This window comes from Squalius cephalus (assembly GCF_949319135.1).
Source record: "Squalius cephalus genome assembly, chromosome: 20".
Lineage (NCBI taxonomy): Eukaryota > Metazoa > Chordata > Actinopteri > Cypriniformes > Leuciscidae > Squalius > Squalius cephalus.
In genome coordinates this window covers 18,358,831-18,383,218 of record NC_137141.1, presented here as the reverse complement: position 1 = coordinate 18,383,218, position 24,388 = coordinate 18,358,831, and the positions used below count along the sequence as shown (strand labels likewise).

The following is a 24,388-nucleotide window of genomic DNA, read 5'->3' as shown; positions in this document are numbered from 1 at the left end:
ATTATGTTCGAACAGAGCATTCAAAAAAACTGTGCTCAACAGTATACTCCTATATGTGTAGTGCATCTCTTCTGAAGACATTAATATGATTGGCCATTAGAAGGTCATGTCTCTATTTAAGTCGAACGTACAGGTGTCTTTCTCTCTGGGCACTTAGATGCCCCATTAAAATTCATTAGATATATACAGTCCCACTGCGTGTATAATGGTCTGAACCACGTAACATTAGTGGGTGCGTGTGTTGTATATGAAGGTAAACCCACAGCTGCTCTGCTACCCTGACCTACTTGGTCATGTGACCTTTGACTCCAAGGTCAGCTCTCCAGAGTACCTGCTGGGCAGAGTCAGCCACGTGTTTCCCGCCCAAATGGGCATGTGGGTTTCATTTTAGGCATCAGACTCATTATGAAAGTCAGAAATAGGATTCTATTTGTTAAACCGCACAAGTACAGCTGTAAGAGGGTGTGCGCACATATATTCACAAATTAAAAGATGGTTTGAATACAAGCGTGAATAGAGGCATGAAAAAATTTAAAGATAAGCCTCCTGCTTTCCATTGAAACAAGAAGGCCATTGCATATACAGTACAGATATATTTAGCTCTGTCTGACAAGTACTCTTAGCATTCCGTTGTCTATGGCTATAGTATTCATTTAGGATCTTAACTGTCAAATGTGGACAACGAGAGAGTGGGAGATGAGAAGGAAAAAAGGAATGAGTTAAATTGAGACTGCTCTTCTTTGGAAAAACCAGTTCCTTCCTTCAATCTGGTTAATTTGAATAGTGTTTTGACTGCTGCTACAGATTTACAAGCACAAATAGCCAAAGGCCTCTGAGATTATTTGGGTTGGACTGATAGTCTAGCCCCTAAACCTTTACATAAACTCAGCTTTCCTTGTAAAAACTCACACAACTCATTTACTAAATCTGTTTATAGTCAAGAAGACAGCTGCTTTGAGTTGGTTAACAGGAGATGAATGGATCAACTTCAAGTCTGTCCTGATTCCACAGAATCCCAGAGTAATTTTTTGGTTTGTTCACAGAGACCCATATTATTAACTCTGGTAAGCTGATACCTTATGGACTATTACAGTTATGCCAATAATTGCCAATTGACTTGTAATTACAGTAATAAGTTTGGTTATATAGTGCCCCCAAAATGTATTTAGATATGTAATATCTATAAATGTCAGTGCTTTACACAACAACATATCAAACAAAGCAGCAAACAGATGATAACCTTTTTACCAATTGGTCCCAATGTAGTTTTAGTGGATCCATGAAATCTCTTTATTATTATAGGGTGCATGTAGTCAGTGCTCTATTGTAAAAAATTTGTCATATGCAGTTCTCTCTCTGTCAGTTCAGACAGTCTGTAGTCGAGGTGCATGTTCTGTTTTTCCACTGAGGTCCTTCGTCCTGGAAGTAAAAGGCCATGAATATTTTAAATACCTCTGTCTCTGTATAATGCTTGAGCTGGTTTTATGACTGCCTTGATATGGATAATGATGGATAATCATCTGTATGATGCATGATTGGGTTGAGTGATACTGTAGGTCATCTTAGGTAAGTTGAAAAGGCTCTCTCCTAATTAGGAGAAGAAGTGAAAAGCTAAAAGCTTCTACCCAATGAAATTATTTCCTGATCCCATCAGATTTCTGTAGAATTCACTCTCTCATTGGTTGTTTTTCCTTTGTTGCTAGGCGCTGGGAGGGTGGAGACCCAGGTGTGTCCAATCAGAAGACGCCCACCACCATTCTACTGACCCCAGACAAGAAGTTCCACAGTTTTGGTTATGCAGCCCGAGATTTTTACCATGACTTGGATCCCACCGAGTCTAAGCAATGGCTCTATTTGGAGAAGTTTAAAATGAAACTACACACCACTGCAGTAAGGACAGATTCCTACGATATTTTTTATTAGTGTTGACTTGGCGTTGCAGCACAAATATGCATTGAGGGAATATTGATCATAAATGTGAGGACATGGTCTTCTGCCTGATACTGCAGGGATATATTCATAAATTACTGGCCACTGCATAACTTAACAAGTAATGCAAACAAACTCATTATTAACAGGTGAACCTATCAAAGCTTTAAGACACTGAAGCAATGCTGTTATTGAGTTGTCTAGTTTTATTAAATCTAAATGAATTCTCTTAACTGTTATACAGTATATTTCCCTCATTGTGAATGATGTGATAAGTCTATTGAAGTACAAATACATTTTGATTTTACATGTCAAGCTCTTTCTTGTTTCTGAGAGGCATTTATTGTCATTTTATCTTTTGCAGAATCTGTCCATTGATACGGATTTACATGCGGCCAATGGGAAAAGGGTGAAAGCTCTGGATATTTTTGCTTATGCGCTGGCCTTTTTTAAGGAGCAGGCTCTTAAGGTATGTCTTACTCCCATGATCATACAGAATGCTATGTTAAACCCAGTCAATTCACATCATGTTAACGTACTTTACTGTTTGAAAGTGTGAGGTTGGTAAAATATTTTTTAAAGTTTTAGAAAGAAATCTTGTATGCTCGCCAAGGCTGCTTTTTTTTTTTTTTAAATCAAAAATACAGTAAAAACTGTTATATTGTGAAATATTATTATAATTTAAAGTAACTGTTTTCTATTTGAATATATTTTAAAATGTAATTTAAACCTGTGATGCAAGGTTTCATCATGATCATTCAGAAATCATTCTAATTTGCATATTTGGTGCTCAAGAAACCATTTCTTATTATTATCATCACAGTTGAAAACAGTTGTGCTGCTTAATATTTTTGTGGAAACCATGATACATTTTATTTCAGGATCAAAATCTTTTGTAGTAATGTCTTTACTGTTACAATTACAATTTAATGCGTTCTTCCTGAATAAAAGTATTTACTGACCTCAAAATGGATTTTTCTCATTGGATACAGGAGCTGAGCGACCAAGCTGGGGCGGATTTTGACAATGCTGATGTCAGATGGGTCATCACTGTACCGGCCATCTGGAAGATGCCGGCCAAGCAGTTTATGAGAGAGGCAGCGTATAAGGTATAACGTTTCTTTCTCACAGCCGCATATGCTCAAAAATGCACGTCTCGCTTTGATAAACGACCTACTTTGTGTTTTGAAATTGGAGAGAGGTCTATGTGTAATGTGTGAAACCCTTGAGTCATTACATTAATTGAAAGCACATTAAGCACAAGTTTGAAGTATGGGTTGTACAGATCCCTGGTGGATGTTTTAAGGTACTGCAACGCTTTAGTTGAGCTGTTAACTTGAAATAGAGGAGGTAAAAGAGCACTGTTTTGCTGGCAATCTAAAAAATTAAAGGAATGAGATATACAGAAATACAGGATGTAAATGGGAAGAGAGGAAAGGCAGAGATTAACGGAAAAGGAAAAAGGAAAGACACTTATCTCATCCCTTAGATACAGCCTCTGTTTGTTTGTTTTAACCGTCTCTTAACTGGACCACCTAAAGAGACCCCATACAATGTGGTACTGTATCGCTGACTCGCTGTTTGTCTATGTCATTGCTGGCAGCATTGTGAGTCTTTGTTTGTGGATCTGTAGTCGAGACATGTGGCCTGTGTGTGTGTGTGTGTGTACAGTAGTCATATGAGCTGCATTATTGAGATATTTATACCTGGTTACAAGTGATTACAAGTGGTCAGGTGACACAGATTGCTGTTTACACCTGGTTTTGATATGCAGCTTCAGTTTATCATTCATATTAGTCATATTGAAGATGTTTTGTGAAGAATTTTTTTTAGGTCAAATTGTTGTTTTCTTTTTGAAATGTAAAGCCTTGTAGTGAAGTGATTGGTTGACAAGCAAGTAGGGTGAATTTTCTTGCACTGAAGAGAGACCGAAAGGGAGGAAGAGCAGGGTGTGGCCTCGGCGTCTCTCATCTCTATCCAAAGCAAAGAAGAAATGAGGCGGGGAAGGCAAGAGTGGGTGAGCTACATCAATACACAGTAAGAAAAGAGAGAGAACAGTGGGAAAAAGAGAGTAGAGAAAAATAGGGAGTCTGCAACACTTGATATCTGCAGTGGGAATTCCTGCAAAGCTTGCCTCAGGAGCGTGTGTGTGTGTGTGTGTGTGTGTGTGCGCAGTGACTCAGCTCTTCATCTGCTGGATCAGGAGAATTGAAAGAAAGGACACTGCATTCACCCTTACCTCTGTCTCGCTCTCTGCATCCCTTTTTGCTCACACTGCCGTCCCATATCTCACCGAATCCTGCAGCACTCACAGCAAACAGTGTCACTCAGCACAGCGTGTGTGTGGTGTTTCTTTACATTTTTACACTCCCTCATATTTGAAGTGAGGTAATATGATGTATCTGTCCATCCATTTGCGTTATTTACACATTTCTTTACCCGGTAAGTGAGTCATGACAGGTAATATTTAGGTGGGGATGTTTTGGGTTGTGCTGCAATAACTGTTTTAGATTTTATAGGTAGTTGACTTCAGGCAATAACAGCAGAATCCTGCAGTGTGACATTCAAATACAATTTGTCAATACAATACAATACATTTTATTTGTTTTATTTATATTAATTTAAAATACTCAAAGGTAAATAAAATAGTGAAAAATATACACACTTGAGAGGTCAGCCGTTAGCTAAAACAGTTTGGGGGCTTCTGAAATGGTTTTATTAGAAAATATTTATGAAATATCTTAAATTGCCTATAGATTGTGTGGCCATCCTATAATAATATAGACAGAAATATGCTTGTGTGCGTGACCAGTGTTTTTTTTTTTTTTTTTTTTTTCAGTTAGTAATTTAAAACTTAAACTTATTATTTCAGTTACATACAGTCAACATTTCTCATTTTTGTGTAGTTTTTTTTATTTTTTATCTGATATTTCAGCTTTATCTCAATTAACAATTTTTACAAAAATTTTTTTTTTAGTTAACGATAATTACTATAAGGTCTGATAAAAAAAAGAGACTAAGATAAAAGTCTCTTATCAACAGACCTCAGATTTCGTGTGGGATTGTATGGACAGAGTAGCTCGGACGGAGTAGCTCGGTGCCAGATTATTTAAGGAGGTAGCCAATGCAGCGTTTTCAAAATTGGAGAAATGTGATCAAATTTACGTTTTCTTTTGAGGAAATTTGCAGCGGCATTTTGTACTAATTGGAGACGAGCAATAGAGTATTTGGACATGCCATAGTAAAGAGAGTTGCAATAATCCAAAAGATATGTAATGAGTGCATGGATAGCAATCTCTAAGGTTTTCTCAGAGAGAGAGAATTTAATCTTTGAGAGAAGACGTACCTGGAAAAAACAACAACTAATCACCGCATTTATTTGTTTTTCAAATTTGAGGTTCTGATCCCAGAAAACACCTAATGCATTAATGCAGGATGAAGTAAAAGGAGCAAGGTAATCCAGGTCAATGTTACTGCTCTTAAAGTTTTAATGGGGCCAAAGACTATAACCTCGGTTTTAGATTCCTTCAGAAATAAGACATTTTGAGAGAACCACATTTTCACTTCATCTAGGCATGCAAAAAGAGATTTCAGAGCAGCATGGTTGTTGCGTTTCGGAGGTAAATACATTTGGGTATCATCTGCATAGCAGTGAAATGATACACCATGCTTTCTGAAAATGGAGCCCAGAGGAAGTAAATACAGGGAAAAAAGAATGGGTGCGAGAATTGAACCCTGCGGCACTCCATAGGAGGGTTGAGCAGGCGAGGAAGAAAAATTGCCCAGTATAACAGAGAAACTTCTATTCGTTAAATATGACTTAAACCAACTGAGGACAGTTCCCTGGATGCCCACAAAACATTCTAGACGGGAAAAGAAAATTTTATGATCAACTGTATCAAAAGCAGAGAGTCAAGTCACTTAACAGTGTATCGTTAAAAAACCCGTAATAAAGCCGACTCGGTGCTGTGCAAAGGCTTAAAGCCAGACTGGAAAGTTTCAAAGATTTGATTTGAGCTAAGAAAAGACTGGAGTTGAATGAGAACAGTTTTCTCCAATGCTTTGGTAATAAAAGAAAGTGTAGAGATAGGTCGAAAATTATTAAAATCCCTATCATCAAGTGAAGGTTTCTTGAGAAGAGGTGTAACAGTAGCTTGTTTTAGGCTATCAGGGATAGTCCCTGAGCACAAGCATTTATTCAGAAAAGACACCAAACAGGGTCCAACTGAATCAAAAATCTGTTTAAAAATACGGGGAGAAAGAACATCATGAGAGCAGAAGGAAGGTTTCAAATGGTCAATAATTTCTCTGAGAGAAACTGGGTCAAAAACACTCCATATGGCTGAAGAACAACAAAGTTCAGGTGGAACATTAGCAGATGGTTGTAACTGAGATCTTAGAGAGGTGATCTTATCACAGAAAAACCTTGAGAAACCTTCACATAATGATACTGAGGGATTTGAAATCACATTTACAGGAGGATTTAGAGCAGAATTTAACACAGAAAATAAGTCTTTAGAACTATGATGATTTTTTTTTTTGTGATTAAATTAGAAAAACACTTAGACTTCATAGCTTTCTGAAAAGCACCAAAACAGTTTCTGAGCATTTCATAGGAAATTTGTAATTGATCCTTTATCCATTTACGTTCTGCTTATCTACAGGCTCGCCTCAGAGAGCAGATGTTAACATTGAGCCATGGTTCAGTTTTAGGTTTTAACTTCTTAGGTTTTAGAGGAGCAGTGATTAGAAAAAAATACAGGCATATGATCTGAGATCAGAGTATCAAAAACCTGAGCATCAGTAATGGAAAAACCATGAAAAGAACCAGGTCCAAAGTATGTCCATGAGTATGCGTAGGATCTTTCACCCACTGAACCATGTTAAATGAATCAATGAGATTTAAAAACTCCATTGTTAGAGGTTTTGACTGACAGCACACATGGATAGTCCCCGAGCAGAAGAATATTGTTATAATTAGTTACACATTCACCCACAAAAGCAGTAAATTCATTTATAAAATCTTTCACTAGGTGAGGGGGCCGATACACCAGCGCTAACAGAACAGGATCATCACATTCCAATCGCAACAGCTGTACTTCAAAGCTACTGTAAATTGTAGATGGAACAGAACGACAGTAGCTACTAAAACTATTTTTTAAAATTACCACTAGACCACCCCCGCGGCCAGAAGAGCGAGGAGAATTCAAAAATGTGCAGCCTGCCGGAATCAAGTCAGAGAAACGACTCATCACCATCATTCGTCCAAGTTTCTGTGATGCACATAAAATCCAAGGTCGTGGGTAGTAAAAATGTCATTTAAAATGAACGTCTTATTGACTAGCGACTGAGCATTAATCAGAGCCATCCTGGAAGGTGGTACAGAGTCAGAGATAACGGGAGCAGAGACTCTATTCAAAGAAGAGTAGCTCCACCGCGGCGAACACGGATAGGAGGGTAGCAGGGGATCGTCAAAGGAGAATCTGGGAGAATGGGCCGAAGGCAGCGAGCTTCGAGCAGCGAGCCGGCATGCCACATACACCGGCGCCATATTTTTTCTTTTCCAACAGGTTAAATACTATTAAGTTAACGAGTAAAAATTTATTATCTTCATTCACATGGTTTTAGCAAATATGAGCCTGGGTTTCATATTCCTGGTTTAATGTCTTGTCATTTGGTGTTTTGTACTCCTCTAGGCTGGTCTGGTTTCTCGAGACAACCCTGATCAGCTGATCATTGCTCTGGAACCAGAGGCTGCGTCCATTTACTGCAGGAAGCTCCGCCTCCACCAAATGGTTGATTTGGGCACCAAAACAGCCCTGAACGGCTACAGCCCAACGGAGAACGTTGGGGGGGGAATGACCCAGGGTAAGCTACACATACAGTCTTTTACCATATTACAGGTGCATAGCATTCTGCTATGAGGATAAACCAAATCACACTCATACTCTTCTAGTTATGCTCAAGTTTATGCTACAGCACTTAAATGCTTGTAGATAATGTTGTCCATGTGTTTTGATGCCACTAACCTGGCCAGTGATTAGTTCTTCAAAAGGCATAAGTTACTGTGAATAGTAAGCCAGTCAAATTACAGCTTGGCAGATTAGTAAAGTTCAGATAGTGAGTGAACAAACTGGGCATGCTGCTGTTGGTATGGTTGAAAATTCAGTTTTATAGGGGGCTATAGTTGTTCGGCTAGTCATGGTGTGTCTTTTTGAGAGTGAGAAAGACCAGAAAGTTACAAATTATTTATTTTTTGCGATATATAGTAAAGCAGTGAACTGTAAAGATGTTCTGTTCTTCAATATGAAATGACCCAATTTTTACAACATCCACTCTTTCCCAAAACAGTGCTATAAATTGAAATGTAAATTATTCAACTTAAACTAGCACTGAAATGGAGTTTACTTCTAAACTAGAGCTGCAGAATGCTTATTAAACTCTCACCGCATTGAGGGAGCAGCTGATGATTCATTCAGAAATCAGTGGGAGTGAGGAAGGGAGAGATGAATAGCGTTTAATTTAAGCTCATTTTAGATGACTAATATATTTTTGTTCGACCTTTCCTCATGCATGTGTTTGTCTGCATAATGTAAATAGATGTATCACATATACACTACAGTTCAAAAGTTTGGGGTCAGTAAGATTTCTTTAAAGAAATTATTCAGCAAGAACACATTAAATTAATCAAAAGTGACAAATAATGTTTTAATGTTCTTTTGAACTTTCTACTCATCAAATAATCCTGAAAAATGTATCATGGTTTCCACAAAAATATTGAGCAGCACAACGGTTTTTAACATTGATAATAATAAGAAATGTTTCTTGAGCACCAAAAAAAAAAAAAAAAAAAGATCAGCTTTGCCATCACAGGAATAAATTACTTTTTAAAATAGGATAAAATATAAAATTATTTACTGTGTTTTTCATCAAATAAATGCAGCCTTGGTGAGCATGAGAAACAGACCCCAAAACAGTAGTGTATTTACAACCATACATGAACAGATGGTTACTCAACTATGGACACTTTTACTTTCCCAATGTTTACATTTTATAATTCAGCTATTTATTTTTTTTATTTATCTTTTATTTTGTGTCATTTTTTTTTTTTTTTACTTTGAATTTGGATTGTACACTGTATCTTAAAATATGTAAATTAATTTAAAGTGCCCATAGTTGAAGAAACACCTCATTACATTCCACAGTAAATCAGGACATGGTATGTTTTGCCAGTTTATGTCACACACTCAAATTCAAACCTCAGAAGTAAAGGTGCTTTTGTATAGAAGCAGAGCCGAGTGCATCTTCTTCTCCTTTCCCCTTCCAGTCCATTCCAGTTCACCTCCATTGCCCTGCTCATGTCCTTATGACCGACTGACAGCGCATGCACATACACAGTCTGCTTTGTATTAAAAAATGCATTGTATTTCAGTGGTCTGTGATTTTTAGAAATGACATTGAAAAGTAATTTTTCATGTGCATTCAGAAGGCAACAGTCATTTGGACCACTGCTGAATGGTGATGCCAGCATGAGAAACAGCTTCGGCAAATTTACAATCCCCCTGCCTCATACATTTATCTCTCTCTCTCTCTCTTTCTATTGAAGTTTGCATGCACATTTATTCATAATCATGTAATTGTTTGAGGTCATGCCTTCCATTCCCTTGGAAAGAAAACAATTTTAATTATACCAAAAAATGTTAACAATCTGTGTCTGAACCATTTGCACAATTAACCACATTTGTAAAGAGTTTAATTGTTATTGGTTGATGTCAACATTTAAGAATGTTATGATGAGAATGTTATTTGGTCCATTTAACTGTATGTCTGAAACAGCTAAAGCAGAACTATCATTCCTGTAAAATACTATATCAGGGGACATGTGACATCAGTGACCTCAGTCTGATGACATCAGCAAGCACATCTGTAACTCTAAACCTTACAAAAGAAGTGACACAGAAAGAATTTGACCAGATGGATTTTGTGCAGTAAAGATGACAGCAATTGTTGAAGTAATGGTGGCATGGTGAAAAAAGAGATTATGATGCATAGAAAGAAAGTCTAAAATTACATGTGCTCATATGCTGTTCTATAGATAGAGAGAGAAAAAGAATGAAGGACAAAGGAGTGTTTATTGATTATTTTAGCAGCAGTCGTAGTATTTGTGCTCTGATAGTCTGTATATTTGAACATGGTTATTTTAAGAGAGCCTGAGACGGGAAGCAGTTGTGTGAGGCGACAGCCATAGATCTACGCCATCTCTAAAGAGACTGGCAGGAGATAATATGCCCTGAGGGATGTCTCTCAGAATTTATTAGATGTTTTTTTTTTTTTGATGTTCATTTTTAATGTTTTTTAAGTAGTCTATTATGTTCACTAAGGCTGTATTTATTTGACCAATAATACTGTAATATTGTGAAATATTACAATTAAAAATAGCTGTTTTCGATTTTAATATATTTTAAAATGTAATTTATTCCTGGGATGGCAAAGCTGAATTTTCAGCATCATTACTCCAGTCTTCAGTGTCTCATGATCCTGATTTGGTGTTTCTTATTACGCCTGTATTTTTTCGGTGCCCATGTTAACAGATTACAGCAATCGTGGCAGAGCAGAATTGGCAGTGCGGCGATCATTTCAGCACAAAGTATATTTGTATTTTTGTTGTGCCGCTTATGCTGAATTAAAGCCACAGAGCATTGTTCTTGGTCAAAATGCACCTGAGTAAACATGAAAAATAACACATTTCAATAAGTGAGGTGTTCCCAGTTTCACGGTCACCATATGACATTCAGAAAACTAAACTAAACGAAAACACATTATTGCCAGGTGTTTTTACCCAAACATCAAAGGCCTGTTTAAATGATTAAAACTAGAGGTATATCTTAACTTTAAGATTAATACAAAGTTCTGTCATGAAACTCTAGATGGCGCAGGGCAATAGATCCTTAACTCAACCTGCTTGTAATCACATCGTTATTTATAGGGCACAGCTGATTGGTTCCTGCTGTATCAGTAGCCAATGGGCTCGCTTACTCAACCTGTGAAAGCACAATGGGCACTTGCTGCTCCCGCTCTGCATACGCACAGCTTCTGCGCTGCCTCGGCACTGCTCGCACGTCCAGTGTGAAACGGGCGTTATCATCGTTATCGCTTCTTAATATTTTTGTGGAAACCATGTTAATTTTTTTTCTTTGTCTTTTCTTTCTTTCTTTTCTTTGAATAGATTATTTGATGAATAGAAAGTTCAAAAGAACAGCCTTTATTTGAAATAGAAATCTTTTGTAACATTATAAATGTCTCTACTGTCGTTAACACTTTACAATGTCTCCATTTGTTAACACTAGTTAATTCGTTAACATAGACTAACAATGAGTAAATGTATTTTTACAGCATTTAATAATATTTGTTTATGTTACTTAATAAAAATGTTCATGTTAGTTCACAGTGCATTAACTAATAGTTTATTGTTAGTCCATTTTAATTTGTCCATTTCTTATATTAACAAATTGAAATTATCATTAGGGTTGACCAAATGTAACCATTTAGGAATCAATGAAGAATTGATATACAGTACATTATGTTCTCCTAAACTTTTCCACAAAACCAAATAATTTTGTTTATGGTTTTTGTTGCATCGTTTTGTCCACATATGTTGTTCAATGCCTTGATATTTTGATAATCTTTCTAGACTGTGGTTCCCTGTGAGTGCAGCTAATGAGTTGTGAATTTGCTATCAGGGTGGGAAAGGAATTTCAGATGTGGGTCTGTCGTGTGGTGAAAACACTGTTAGATGGAGCAGTTAGGTCTCCCATGTACTGAAAAAAAAAAAAATGTCTGCATTGTTTTCTGTGGGTTGGAGGAAATGTCCATCTGACATCAGTCTCCATGCAGTTACTCTCTTGTAGAGCTAACACTTCCTGTTTGGGAATGTTTACAACTGTCAGGATGGCCATTATCCTCTGATGTCATCAGACCAACTGCCCTTTATCAGACCAGGACACTCTCCCCCTCTGCAGTGAAGGAACAGAGACTTTTGCATTCCGGTTCCAGTCAGGAAGTTCACAAAAGTGAAAAAGAGAGCAAGTCTTTCAATCAAATATTTGTGGAAAGATAAAAAAGGATGTTGCATGTTCATCCAATATTAGACAAAGGTGATTTTAGATATTTAATTATGCATGCTCGTTTCTTTTTTCTTTTTTTATTCACATTTTTACATAAATTACATTTACTGTCATCCAACATCTAATTTCTTAACACTGTTAAATGGAATCAATAGCAAAATAAATATCCTTTTTTTATATATATTGTGCATTATAATGTTATGACTTGTAGCATTTAAAATGATTGATTTTAGTTAGTGTTTTAGTTGTTATTTATTTGGACAAAAATGTAATATAATTTTATTATCAGCCGCAACATGAAAATAATGATCAGCTAGCAGTTTCAAATATCGTGCATCCCTTTAAAATGTAAGTTTCAAATAAGTAAATAACATAAAAATGCCAGCTATTTTACTGCTTTTCTTTAAATTCATAAATTTCCTTGAAAATAAAGGAGTCTGCTTTTTTCCAGCAGCATCACCCTGCTTAAAGAAATCACATGCAGCCCATGTTCCTTTCTCATCCTGTCGCCTTGCCTATAGAACTGCCACATACACACACACACACACAAACAGCTTCACGCTGCATTCTCTCTCACACACACTTCCTGTCTCTCTCTGTCAATAACCAGCCAAGGAGCATGTGCGCCGTAACCGACAGAGCCGCACCTTTCTGGTGGAGAATGTCATAGGAGAGCTCTGGTCTGAACTCACTGAAGGTAGAGTCTTTGTCTTCTCACACACTTTTCTTTTAGTATTTTGCTCCTGCTGTTTCTAATGCTGCTGTCATAAGTTATGAAAGCCTGAAGCTCTTGAGAAGGATGCACTAGTCTCAAATAGCTAGACCTTTCAACAAAAAAACAGACCTCGACGCAGCTTATTCTGGCTAAGAATCATCCAATCAGATATGAAGAGACTGACTCGCATCATCATTTACTCACCTGAATGTTGTTCCACACCTGTATGTTTTTAAGAAAATATTAGTGAGTAAATAATTATATTTTTTTTGGTTCATTTTTGGGCGAACTGTATATAGTAAATAATCTACAAAACCTACATAAAACTTTAATTCCAAAGACTTCTATTTGAAATCCCAACCAGTGAACCCTAAATGTAGGTCACCGTTCCCCTGACACCGTGCAAAAGCACTTGCCTGACTTTTCCGTCACTCACATCCAACATCTGCAGAGAGTTTGTGGAAAAGTATAAAATGTCACCAGACAAGATGTAGATCCACTAATTTCTTTTTCCTGGTGAGCCTCAAATGTTGTTTCTGCTGCTGTAGGTGACCGTTATGTGGTGGTGGATTGTGGAGGAGGGACAGTGGATCTCACTGTGCATCAGATCCGGCTGCCGGAAGGACACTTGAAGGAGCTTTACAAAGCTTCAGGTACAAGACACAACTATGACTGGTAGCTTGAGACTCACATTTAGCTTAAACAAGCTTTTATTTAAAAGATAACTGCTATTCTTAAATATGTAATAACTGAAAATCTTGATGATTTCCAATCATCTGAAATCATTTTCATCTTTCCATCCTCTCCGTAGGAGGCCCGCACGGCTCTATCGGTATAGATTATGAATTTGAGAAGCTCCTATGTAAGATATTCGGGCAGGATTTCATCGACCAGTTTAAGATCAAGCGTCCGGCCGCCTGGGTGGATCTGATGATCGCGTTTGAGTCTCGTAAGAGGGCCGCAACTCCTGACCGAAGCAACCCGCTGAATATTAACCTGCCCTTCTCTTTCATCGACTACTACAAGAAATTCAGAGGACACAGTGTGGAGCATGCGCTGAGGAAGAGCAAGTGAGTGTCTAAATGTGGCCGAAATCACCCATGATCACAGTGCAGTCAGGTTGCACCAAACATAGATTATTTACAGGCAGTTTCGTCATTATCTATCCACTTTCATGTTGCTTGAAACATTTATGTTTTTTCCCCCTTTGGAATAAGCTGCTTTTTCCATAAAACAGAAATGCATTGTGATCAACTGGCTATCAAGTTTATTTGCAACTTTGCTTGCATTCAAATAATAATTTAAATATCCATGTGTATTTAAAATAAATTATGAAATAAATAAATATTATTATTTATACATTTTACTTTTCATTATATCCTATATGTGTGTATATATATCCTATATATATATATTATTATTATGATTATTATATATTTTATTTTATATACACACTTGGGCTTGACATTAACACCCGCCAAATGTGGGTGGATTTCAGCGTTGCCTTGTAAAGCAGTCACTCCTATTAGCCACTTTGGTGGGTTGAATTTTATATATAATAGCTGTACCTATTTAAAAGACTACAATTGCAAAATGTATAATAAACTAAGTGCAAGGTAGTGTTGTCAGAAATATAGATTTTTCAATGCATATCGATACTGAAATATCTGAAACGCTTCCAATACTCATTTTCCACAGAATATATACACTATACCAGCTCTGCTTTCTCACTCTCTCATCTCTCCGACAGCGAGTTGACACACAAACCCTTCTCCCCTCACTCGCTCGTTTTATTTACTCCGGATGAATATTGTTGGTGTTACAGGGCTTGAATTTTGTCGTGGGATTGCACTTAATGCGCATAATTTTACTCATTCCTGCAGATTTTGTGGTCACACCCAAAGTGCGCACACATAAAGCCATCTCTAAATTGAGTTTGTTTTCGCTGCTTATTGCACCTAAACCGTCAAATACACACAAAATAATGTCAAAATGCCTGTCTTGGCGAGTATTCACGCAAACACAGTCAGTTATGTTTTAAGTGAATGTAAACAGTTGAGAAAGAAAACATGTGTAACAGTATAATGGATTTGTGCGTCAAATTATGAGGTGATATAAAAAATATCTATATGGCAGTTTTTCCCCATTATATTGATTGATGGCTAGTGAAAATGCTGAGTGACTAGTGTGGTAGATTTTTCTTACGTACCTGGAACCTAATTACCTGGGGCGTCTCTCGTAAACACCCAAGCGTCTACAGTCGACACTTAATAATCTTTATACTCTAGCTCTGCGTCTACAGTCGACAACTGGCTTTGAGTTCGACGACATCTCGTAACTTTGGGAAACTTCTAGCCACAGTGACTGGAGAGCAAAAAAAAGAGCAAAAAGTTAATGTCAAGTCGTGTGTGTGTGTGTGTGTGTGTGTGTGTGTGTGTGTATGTATGTATGTATGTATGTATATATATATACACGCACACACACACACACACACACACACACACACACACACACACACACACACACACACACACACACACACACACACAGTATATATATACACTACACAGTAATATACAACAATTACCGCAAAGGCAGAGAGTCAGTAGGAAACAGTCCCCAGTTTATGGCCATGGAGGAAAAAAAAAAAAAATATATATATATAATGTTTTTCTCCATGGCCATAAACTGGGGACTGTTTCCTGCTGACTCTCTGCCTTTGCGGTAATTGTTGTCTGTCTCTTTTGAGGTTGCGCATGTGTGACCTACAGCCCCTGGAGAGTTAATCTGTCTATTCATGACTGCTGTCAATACCGTATACACAGGCTTTCAATTAGCCATCATGCCCTGTATAAAGATGGCCAAGTCAGCTAAATGAATACCATGTTTGTGTGTGTGTGATTGCTGACTTTGTGCTAAACACTCATAATTGTGTTTGATGAGGAGAGGAGAGGGAGAGTTGGCAAAGTTAAAGTTATAATTGTATGCATCCGGCTACAATATTTTTACATCACGGCCAAGCAAAAAGATTCTCTGAAAATGACTTAAAATAGTAGTCTTCTAAAACCAGTTATAAGAATCTAGTCAGAATCTAGTTTTATCATTCTAGCATTTTTTTCAAAAATGTCATGCTGTTATATTATTTAAGAGTTAAATTTATTCTTTCCTCCTAACACAGTAATGAGGTAATCAGTCAAAAGCCATGAGCAAGACTACTCTAACTTGCATGTTATAGATTTTTAGCTCTTATGTCTCTCAGGGGACAGTTTTTCCAACAAGCAGGTGAGTCAGGCATCTCTGAGCACTCGTTCAGCCCTGCATCACACTGCACTGTGCTGCATTATGGGAATATGTGCATCTGTTTACTGGAAACCACAGCTATTAGCACACATGTGCTGCCTTTTATAGCAGTGTAAAACCTTATTACATAAACTCAATAATATCAAGTTGCTCAGTAGTCTTCTATATGTGAAGAAAGCTTTTAAACTGCACCGAGGCCAAATGAGGACACTGTTATTATTTATTTTCAGTCTATAACTCTTGCTGTTTCTCTTTTTGTCTCTCTTCTGCAGTGTGGACTTTGTGAAGTGGTCTTCGCAGGGAATGCTGAGAATGAGTCCAGATGCAATGAATGCACTGTTCAAACCAACTATAGACCACATTATACAACACCTGAGTGAGTACTCGCCCTGTTCTACTGGAACAATGTGCCATATGAGTTACAATTATTGACAGACGATGCCTGTATGTAATGTACCGATTCAGACAGAATTGAGATCTCTGGAGTTTTTAGTGAAATTGGGAGTGTTTGTTGTTCGGATTTGGGTGTTAATGGAAGGCCATGTGCTCTACATGTGTCATGAAACCCATTGAAATAAACAAGACTTATAAATGTCTTTTAATTATACAATATTTAATAGAATGTATATAATTAAGGGATTTCATTAATGGGGATTGGACTGCTTCTTGATTTATGTCAGATGAGATGGCAACAGCACCTCACTTTCACATCGGGTCAAAATTGCATTGTTGAGAGGGGGAAAAAAACAAAAAAAGTTGCATCCGTGTATAGGTCACAATTTATTATTACATTCAGAACTACAGTGCTATGCATAAGTTTAGACACCCATGCTAAAGTTGACTAAAAAGAGGAATAAAAAATCATCTTTTGGAAATTGAACTTAATGCCTTAATTTAAAAAACTAGGAAAAATCCAACCTTTAAGGACACCAATTTTCTTTGTGAATGAATAATGTATCGTAAATAAATAAATGTTCTTCCTTAAAATACAGGGTGCATAAGTTTGGACACCCCTATGTTAAATTCCCATAGAGGCAGGCAGATTTTTATTTTTAAAGGCCAGTTACTTCATGGAGCCAGGATACTATGCATCCTGATAAAGTTCCCTTGGCCTTTGGAATTAAAATAGCCCCACATCATCACATAGCCTTCACCATACCTAGAGATTGGCATGGTTTTTTTCAGTTAGCCTAATAGCTGGTTTGATTTGCATTGAGAGATGATCTTATGGAAAGTACTCCATGCCAATCTCTAGGTATGGTAAAGGCTATGTGATGATGTGTGGCTATTTTAATTCCAAAGGCCAAGGGAACTTTATCAGGATGCATAGTATCCTGGCTCCATGAAGTAACTGGCCTTTAAAAATAAAAATCTGCCTGCCTCTATGGGAATTTAACATAGGGGTGTCCAAACTTATGCACCCTGTATTTTAAGGAAGAACATTTATTTATTTACGATACATTATTCATTCACAAAGGAAATTGGTGTCCTTAAAGGTTGGATTTTTCCGAATTTTTTTAATTAAGGCATTAAGTTCAATTTCCAAAAGATGATTTTTTATTCCTCTTTTTAGTCAACTTTAGCATGGGTGTCTAAACTTATGCATAGCACTGTAATGAAAAATACCTGTAAATAAAATGAAACTGCTACAAACATTATAAACTTGTATTTTATTTGCCCTCATTCCACAGAAAATACTTTATTAGTATTTTAATTAAAGTAATTTTAATTAAACCGTATTCAGCATAGAATAGGAATGAAAAATATATGAAACAAATATAAATTATGATGAACATCATTTATTGTAAATGGCAAGCCTAAACAAATTTATTTAAAGCAAAAATGAAACTTTTCTTTTAGGTTTCAGTTCAATTTCATTTTAGTTAACAATAACATTGCTGTATATAATATCATAACATTAACATAACATAAATGGAATTCAATGCAGTACATTTTTGTGCTGTCAACCGATTTAAAATGTATTTAATCGATTAAATTTAAATATTTGTTTAATGGCATCTTTTTTTGAAAGAAGATTGGTATCACCGATACCAATACTGCTACTAATACTCTCTATGAAATTGATTTTTTTTTTCTCAATTTTAGCCATTAATTATAGCCAATTAGCATTACAGTATAATTGAAAACTATCATTTTTTTAATTTATTAGGCTTTAAAAAATATAACGACTTTTAATTGAAGTGAACTTAAAACAATATTCACATAAATCCATTATAATAAATGTCACATTTACTATATCAGGGCTCAGATTTTTCTATTGGCCCAGATAGATCGGTTCAGATTTTTACTTGCCCTGTCAAAATGCACAAAAAGTTTTTGTTTTCGTTGTTTCTGACCCATGTAACCCTGTAAACAGTGCTTTAAGATTTTCGGGTAGGTCAAACAGGTAGGAATATACAGAATTTGAATAAAGTTATCAAACACTTCAGTCTTCACTGCATAAATTATAAATTACAAACAAATTAATCCTTATTAAAACTTACAAAAGTTATTCAGTCAAGAGCAGTGCGTGATTTTCTCCTTTTCTTTTGTTCTTTGATTATCCTTAATGACAGACAGCAGCGGGTTTATTAGGCTCTTTGACCTGCCGCACATGGACACGGATTTGACACACGTTTCCTCACAACTCTTTATGTTCATTTAAGACTTCATAAGACTGCTTGCGAGGAATACCCGACAAAACATCCGTTCAAGCGCTGTGTTAAGCAGCTTTCAATGCGCACAAGTCGTGTGTCACACCGACAGGAGATTCACAGACGCACCAGCACTGCGTTGCCGCCTCATTTGTGTCTTATCGCGCTTGAATGGTTTAAAAGCTTTTGAATGAATAAGAGCGTGATCATGTTGTATCATGTTGTGTTATGTTGTGTTGGAATGGAATCAAAAGGCCAATTCACACTGCACCAGCAGACACCGTCCAACGCCAACAGACATTTGGATGGTGTGTCATCTGTAATCTGGTGATTGTTCACTTTGGTCGGCGTCTTTCAGTGCAGTACGAATTGGCCTATAGTCTGAAGCTAAAAAATTGTAGTCTGTGTTCATCATACACTACGTAATTTTCTCTGCCCAATATTTGCAGATTGGCTATGATATTCGACAGCTAGCATTGACGACTCCTGACTGCAAATTGGGGCAAAAATCTGGGCAAAAGTTGTGAAGTGTATTCCAGCCTTGAGTAGAATCTGCAAAGCTGTATAAACTAATGGGCCGTTGGGAAGCACAATTAGGGCATGCGTTGGCCCAGTCAGGGGAGTCTCGACCATCTGCCCAAAATACTCCAGCACACACAGAACTGGGTCAGAACTCAGTCCCACTTCTCTCATGTTGGTTGAGCACAGCTGTGATCTGTTCAAACAAAAACTACAAGCAGAAACACCCCTGCCAATGAACTGCATTTTTGGCATTTTTATGAAAAGGAATGTGTAACATGCAATGAGTTCAATTGTTTTGTAATAAATCTTGTAATGACGTTTGTCAAAATCATGTTTCTCTTTCTCTCCCTGCTTTCGTTCTTCTATATGTCCTCCAGCTGAGTTATTCGACAGGCCGGAGGTGACAGACATCAAGTTCCTTTTCCTGGTGGGTGGATTCGCAGAGTCTCCACTGCTGCAGCAGGCGGTTCAGAATATGCTTCAGGGCCGCAGCCGAATTATTATTCCGCATGATGTGGGCTTGACCATCCTCAAGGGGGCGGTGTTGTTCGGCCTGGATCCCAGCGTCATAAAGGTGCGGCGCTCTCCGCTCACTTACGGCGTTGGCGTCCTTAACCGTTTTGTAGAAGGGAAGCACCCGCCCGAGAAGATGCTTGTGAAGGACGGTACGCGCTGGTGCACCGACGTTTTCGATACGTTCATCTCTGCCGATCAGTCGGTGGCGCTGGGTGAAACGGTAAAACGCAGCTACACGCCGGCGAAGCCGTCACAGCAGGTGATTGTCATCCACGTATACTGCTCAGAAAAAGAGTCTGCCATTTTCATCTCAGACCCAGGTGTGAGGAAGTGCGGTACGCTGAAGCTGGATGTGAGCGGTACCGAGAGTCCAGCGGCACGAAGAGAGATCCAGACGCTCATGCAGTTCGGAGACACGGAGATAAGAGCTATGGCTATTGATGTGGCGACCGCTCGCAGTGTCAAAGCTAGCATCGATTTCCTTAGTCAATAGAAAAAGATGAGGGATGAGTAAACAACACTGCAGAAACTCAGTATTTTAGTCATGTTTTCCAGAAAAATGTCCCAACATCCTTAAAACAAGATCCATTTGTTACTTTTAAAATTGCTTCATTTTTTTTCTGAAAGAAATTAATACTTTTATTCAGCAAGGATGCATACGTTGATCAAAAGTGACAGTTAAGACATTTATAGTGTTACGGAAGATTAAGCAGAACAACTGTTTTCAAGAGCAGCAAATCAGCATATTAAAATGATTTCTGATGGGTCATGTGACACTGAAAACTGGAGTAATGATGCTGAAAATTCAGCTTTGCATCACAGGAATAAATTTAAAATTTAAAATGGTAATAATACTTATATTTTTACACAATTACAGAAAATAAATGTTTTACTGTATTTTTGATCACATAAATGCAGAGGCTTTTCAAAAACATAAAAAAAATGTACTGACCCCAAACTTTTAATCAGTTGCGTATTGAATTACATTTATTTGCAAATTGTTTTATTTTCTTGTTATAAACATTAACCACTAAATTGTAGATTTATACATACAAGAAACAAAAAACTACAGGGTAATAAATATAAAATGGTGAAAAATAGTCTTAATATCTCATGCAGTTATGCAGGATGTTTAGATATTTTGACTGGAAAACAAGACAAAATACTGATTAAAAATATTTTTTGCAGTGTAGAAGGATAGAGAAAAGAACGAGAAAACTAAAAATAGAGATTGAGCAAGAGATGAAGTTTGTAGGTTTGGAGTCTCAACTAATACACCATGTTTGCTGACTTTCCATGTGACATTCGCTTGAATAACTGTGCCATTCGTGTTATTTTATTCGGTTATTTCATTTTCCAGAAACACAACTGGAATCAACTTAAGAAAGAAATGAATTTCTCCTATTTGGTCAAAGTTGAGTTCATTCTGTTCATTTTTACCAATGCTCTCTCTTCATCTAGACTCAGTCCGTTATTCTCTGTATGCTTGTATTACAGTCTATTTGTGTATTGTCTGGCTATGGCTATTTTCTGCACAGAGATGCAAACTCTGCATGGATAGAGCCAAAATACAGCTGCGTATTGCTAGTAGTGCAATTTGGGATAGCACATTGTATTAACTTAGCAAGTCAAGTTCAGGTTAAGGCAGCTACATCAGTCTTATACTCTCAATATAACATTGTTCTCTTACGAAATGTACTGCTTTGCTCTGAAACTCTGGCCTATTACCTCCAAGGCCCAGTCCAGAACCAGTTCATTCATTTAGGTTACAATGAGGAGGTAAAGCAGATGGTTTGGGCTGCTGGACTGGTGACCAAATTGTTAGTCTGAAACAGAAACTCAAGAACGGTACCGGTACCGCTACACATCACAAAGGTGCTGATGTCCATGACAAAATTACTGTCAGTTTTTCACACTAGTGCTACGCGGCAAAACACAACATAAATCTCATATTTTTTGTTTGTATTGTTCTTACGTTTCATTATCTTGATTGTGTGTTTATTTTATGCATGTCAAGGCATTTTAGGAGTTCTGGACACTTACATCGACTCCACTTGGCAGACGTTTAGGGCGCCGTTTCGTTTGTCCCAAAATGCAGCATATCTTTTCATATTGTTGGTCAGTATGTCGCTCTAAGCGGAGTGAGAAAGCATAAATCCTAGAATGTGAATTTAAATCATCATTTATTTGAAGTGGCAGCGACAGAGAATCCGCTAGCTGCACCTACAACATGATTTGAAAGGATAGCCATCGCTATATGCTAGTTGCCTTTAATCCTGCTCTTATAGAAAGAGATGCCACTGATTTTTTTTTTTCTGTTTTTATTTTGTATTTTTATTTAGGAGATTATTTTGGAGTATATGTGTCAAATGAAAATGTTTATTTCTGTATATACAGTATTTAAAGATATTGTACAGATTTTTAGCATTGTTTTAGCATTAGCAGCTTTATGAGCAGTGTGTGTATGCAGGCCTTAAGAGCACACGTTCTTTTTTCCACTCTCACCAGCCTTCACATGGATAGTAAATTCAGATTTTACCCTAATCCAAACCACAAAAACTGAAACTTAATCCCATTCCCAACCAAAATCATTCCATTTTAAACTCGCTTTTTATCTTAACCCTAAACAAACCTGTAATTCATAACTTGCAATTCCCATTTCCCAATCTCATATGCGGCTTTGTGACTCCCCTATGTTGCTCTATTTTTAGTATCACAAGACTTGAAAACCTTTGACCTTAACAACTTTACTCGCAGTTATCATTTGAAATAAGACGTGTAACATTGTGGAATATTTTGGTCTGGGGAAATGAGGTGACTGATAGTTTATGGTGTGTATATGGTCAAATCTTATTCTGTAGATGATGCCACAAATCACAGGCAATAGTTGTGCTTTAGGTTTGGAAGATACTGAGATAAATGCAACGCTAAAAAATGAAAGCAATAAAGTATTGCAATGTGACGTTCCACATTTGATTCCCACTTGCTCCATCATGCTATTCTGCCAGTGTGGCGTCTGTGTCAAAGCTTCAGCTGCAAAATTGTAATGTTGCTATGAAATTGTATTAATTAACATTTTTAGATCACTAAGGTGAACATTTTCATCATTTTTTCACATGTTCTTTGAAAGTCAGCATGTGGAACAATGTAACAGTTATTTTTGGCGTTCTTGGAAAAATATGCGTCAGCCAATTGCTTTTCTATAGATTTGCATAGCAACGTAAGACAAGAAGCGCCAAATCATTCTTGCACAGGACAGTTAAAATGTGTGATAATAGCACAGATCCTGGATCAAAAACATGATGGATCAAAAGTTTTTCTCAAAGCATCTGCCAGATTGTGAATAAAATATCATCAAACAATGTAATATCACTGAAAATGAAAAATAGCAAGCAACAGACTAAATGCTAACGCTTCTCTAAATGTAATCTGAATTTGCTGCTCATGTGGTTAATTGCAAATAATTGCATCTGCTCTGCACGATTCGCATGAGTGACCAAACAAACATGGTAAATATTTTTTTTGGTTAGGTTCATTTAAATATTCTATTTTAAACTAAATGGATAATAAAACCTGAGCTACCACAAATCACTCTCTCATCATTGGCTGTGCAAGGCAGTAGAAGGAGGGATGTCATCATGTGTGATATATACATTACACACAAAGACATACACCTTTACAAACATGTGCAGATTTGTGAAGTAAGCACACCTTTTTTGCTCTGAGAGTATTGATAGGGTGAATGTTAAAACATATTGTTCTGCTGGTTTAAAGTTTTCCTTTTGTTTTTAACTTGTTTTGCACCATACCATTTCATGGGCAGCTTTGCTATTATTATTTTTTTTATTTGATTGATTAACACAATGTATAGCCTCTTTATAAAATGTAGTTATTGCTATGATATGCTTGTAAAATCACATAAAAAGCACTATCATTTTGTTCTTTTGTTTTTCAGTTTCTTCACTCTGTCTAAAGTATTAAAGCTCATCCCTGTTGGGGCGACGTTTGCTAAAAATTCACTGTGAATTTGATTTTGATTGCTTTTTCAGCATTATTTTATTTAACTTGGTTTAGCTAAAAGTGGACCAGGTCAAAGGGTGTGGAAAAAAAACTAAGGAATTTCACTGTTTGCTATATTCTGTGCTTTAAATGCTTGAAAGTCACCTAGTCATTCACTTAGATCCAAGATGGCTGCTCACCCCTAGAGCTGACGCTGTGTAAAATCACAAACTATACCTACTGGTTTGTTTTTAATTATTGGATAAAGTGTCACTGCTCTTGCCATATGCACATCAAAAAAGATTTGCAACTGTATTTCAATCAATGCCAAGTACTAACAGCCAAAATGTCACCCAATAAAAAGTATGTGTTATTTCAAAAAACGTCCGAGTTGAGTTCCTTGTGTACTGTATGAAATGAGTGACCTTGTGCTGAAACATTCTTCTGTTTTAAATCTGAGAGGGGCTAATTCTTCAGTGAGATTCTTTCTTAAAAGTTAAAAATGTCATTATTTCATGAAATTTATATTTAATTTTTCTTAGATAACCATAAAGACTAAAATCTGCCAGACACTTGAAAGGCATAATGAACGCATAGCCTAAATTCCATTTATGAATGGAAGAAAATGC

General features: G+C 36.9%; 1 protein-coding gene across 4 annotated transcripts in view; it reads left to right on the top strand.

Annotated features, from left to right (window-relative positions):
• hspa12a (heat shock protein 12A) overlaps window positions 1-23,511 on the top strand; it is a 39,968-nt gene extending 16,457 nt beyond the window's left edge. For 2 of the 4 annotated variants that reach the window (XM_079852911.1, XM_079852912.1), the window contains exons 4-12: window positions 1,704-1,890; window positions 2,294-2,398; window positions 2,922-3,038; window positions 7,626-7,797; window positions 12,664-12,750; window positions 13,317-13,421; window positions 13,580-13,838; window positions 16,341-16,444; window positions 19,622-23,511. In XM_079852911.1, coding sequence (XP_079709037.1) covers window positions 1,704-1,890; window positions 2,294-2,398; window positions 2,922-3,038; window positions 7,626-7,797; window positions 12,664-12,750; window positions 13,317-13,421; window positions 13,580-13,838; window positions 16,341-16,444; window positions 19,622-20,253 — 1,768 coding nt within the window. In that variant the 3' untranslated portion in view covers window positions 20,254-23,511. The remainder of the gene's footprint in view (window positions 1-1,703; window positions 1,891-2,293; window positions 2,399-2,921; window positions 3,039-7,625; window positions 7,798-12,663; window positions 12,751-13,316; window positions 13,422-13,579; window positions 13,839-16,340; window positions 16,445-19,621) is intronic. The other 2 variants (XM_079852913.1, XM_079852914.1) reach the window with 1 other exon arrangement.
• Window positions 23,512-24,388: the final 877 nt, after the last annotated feature.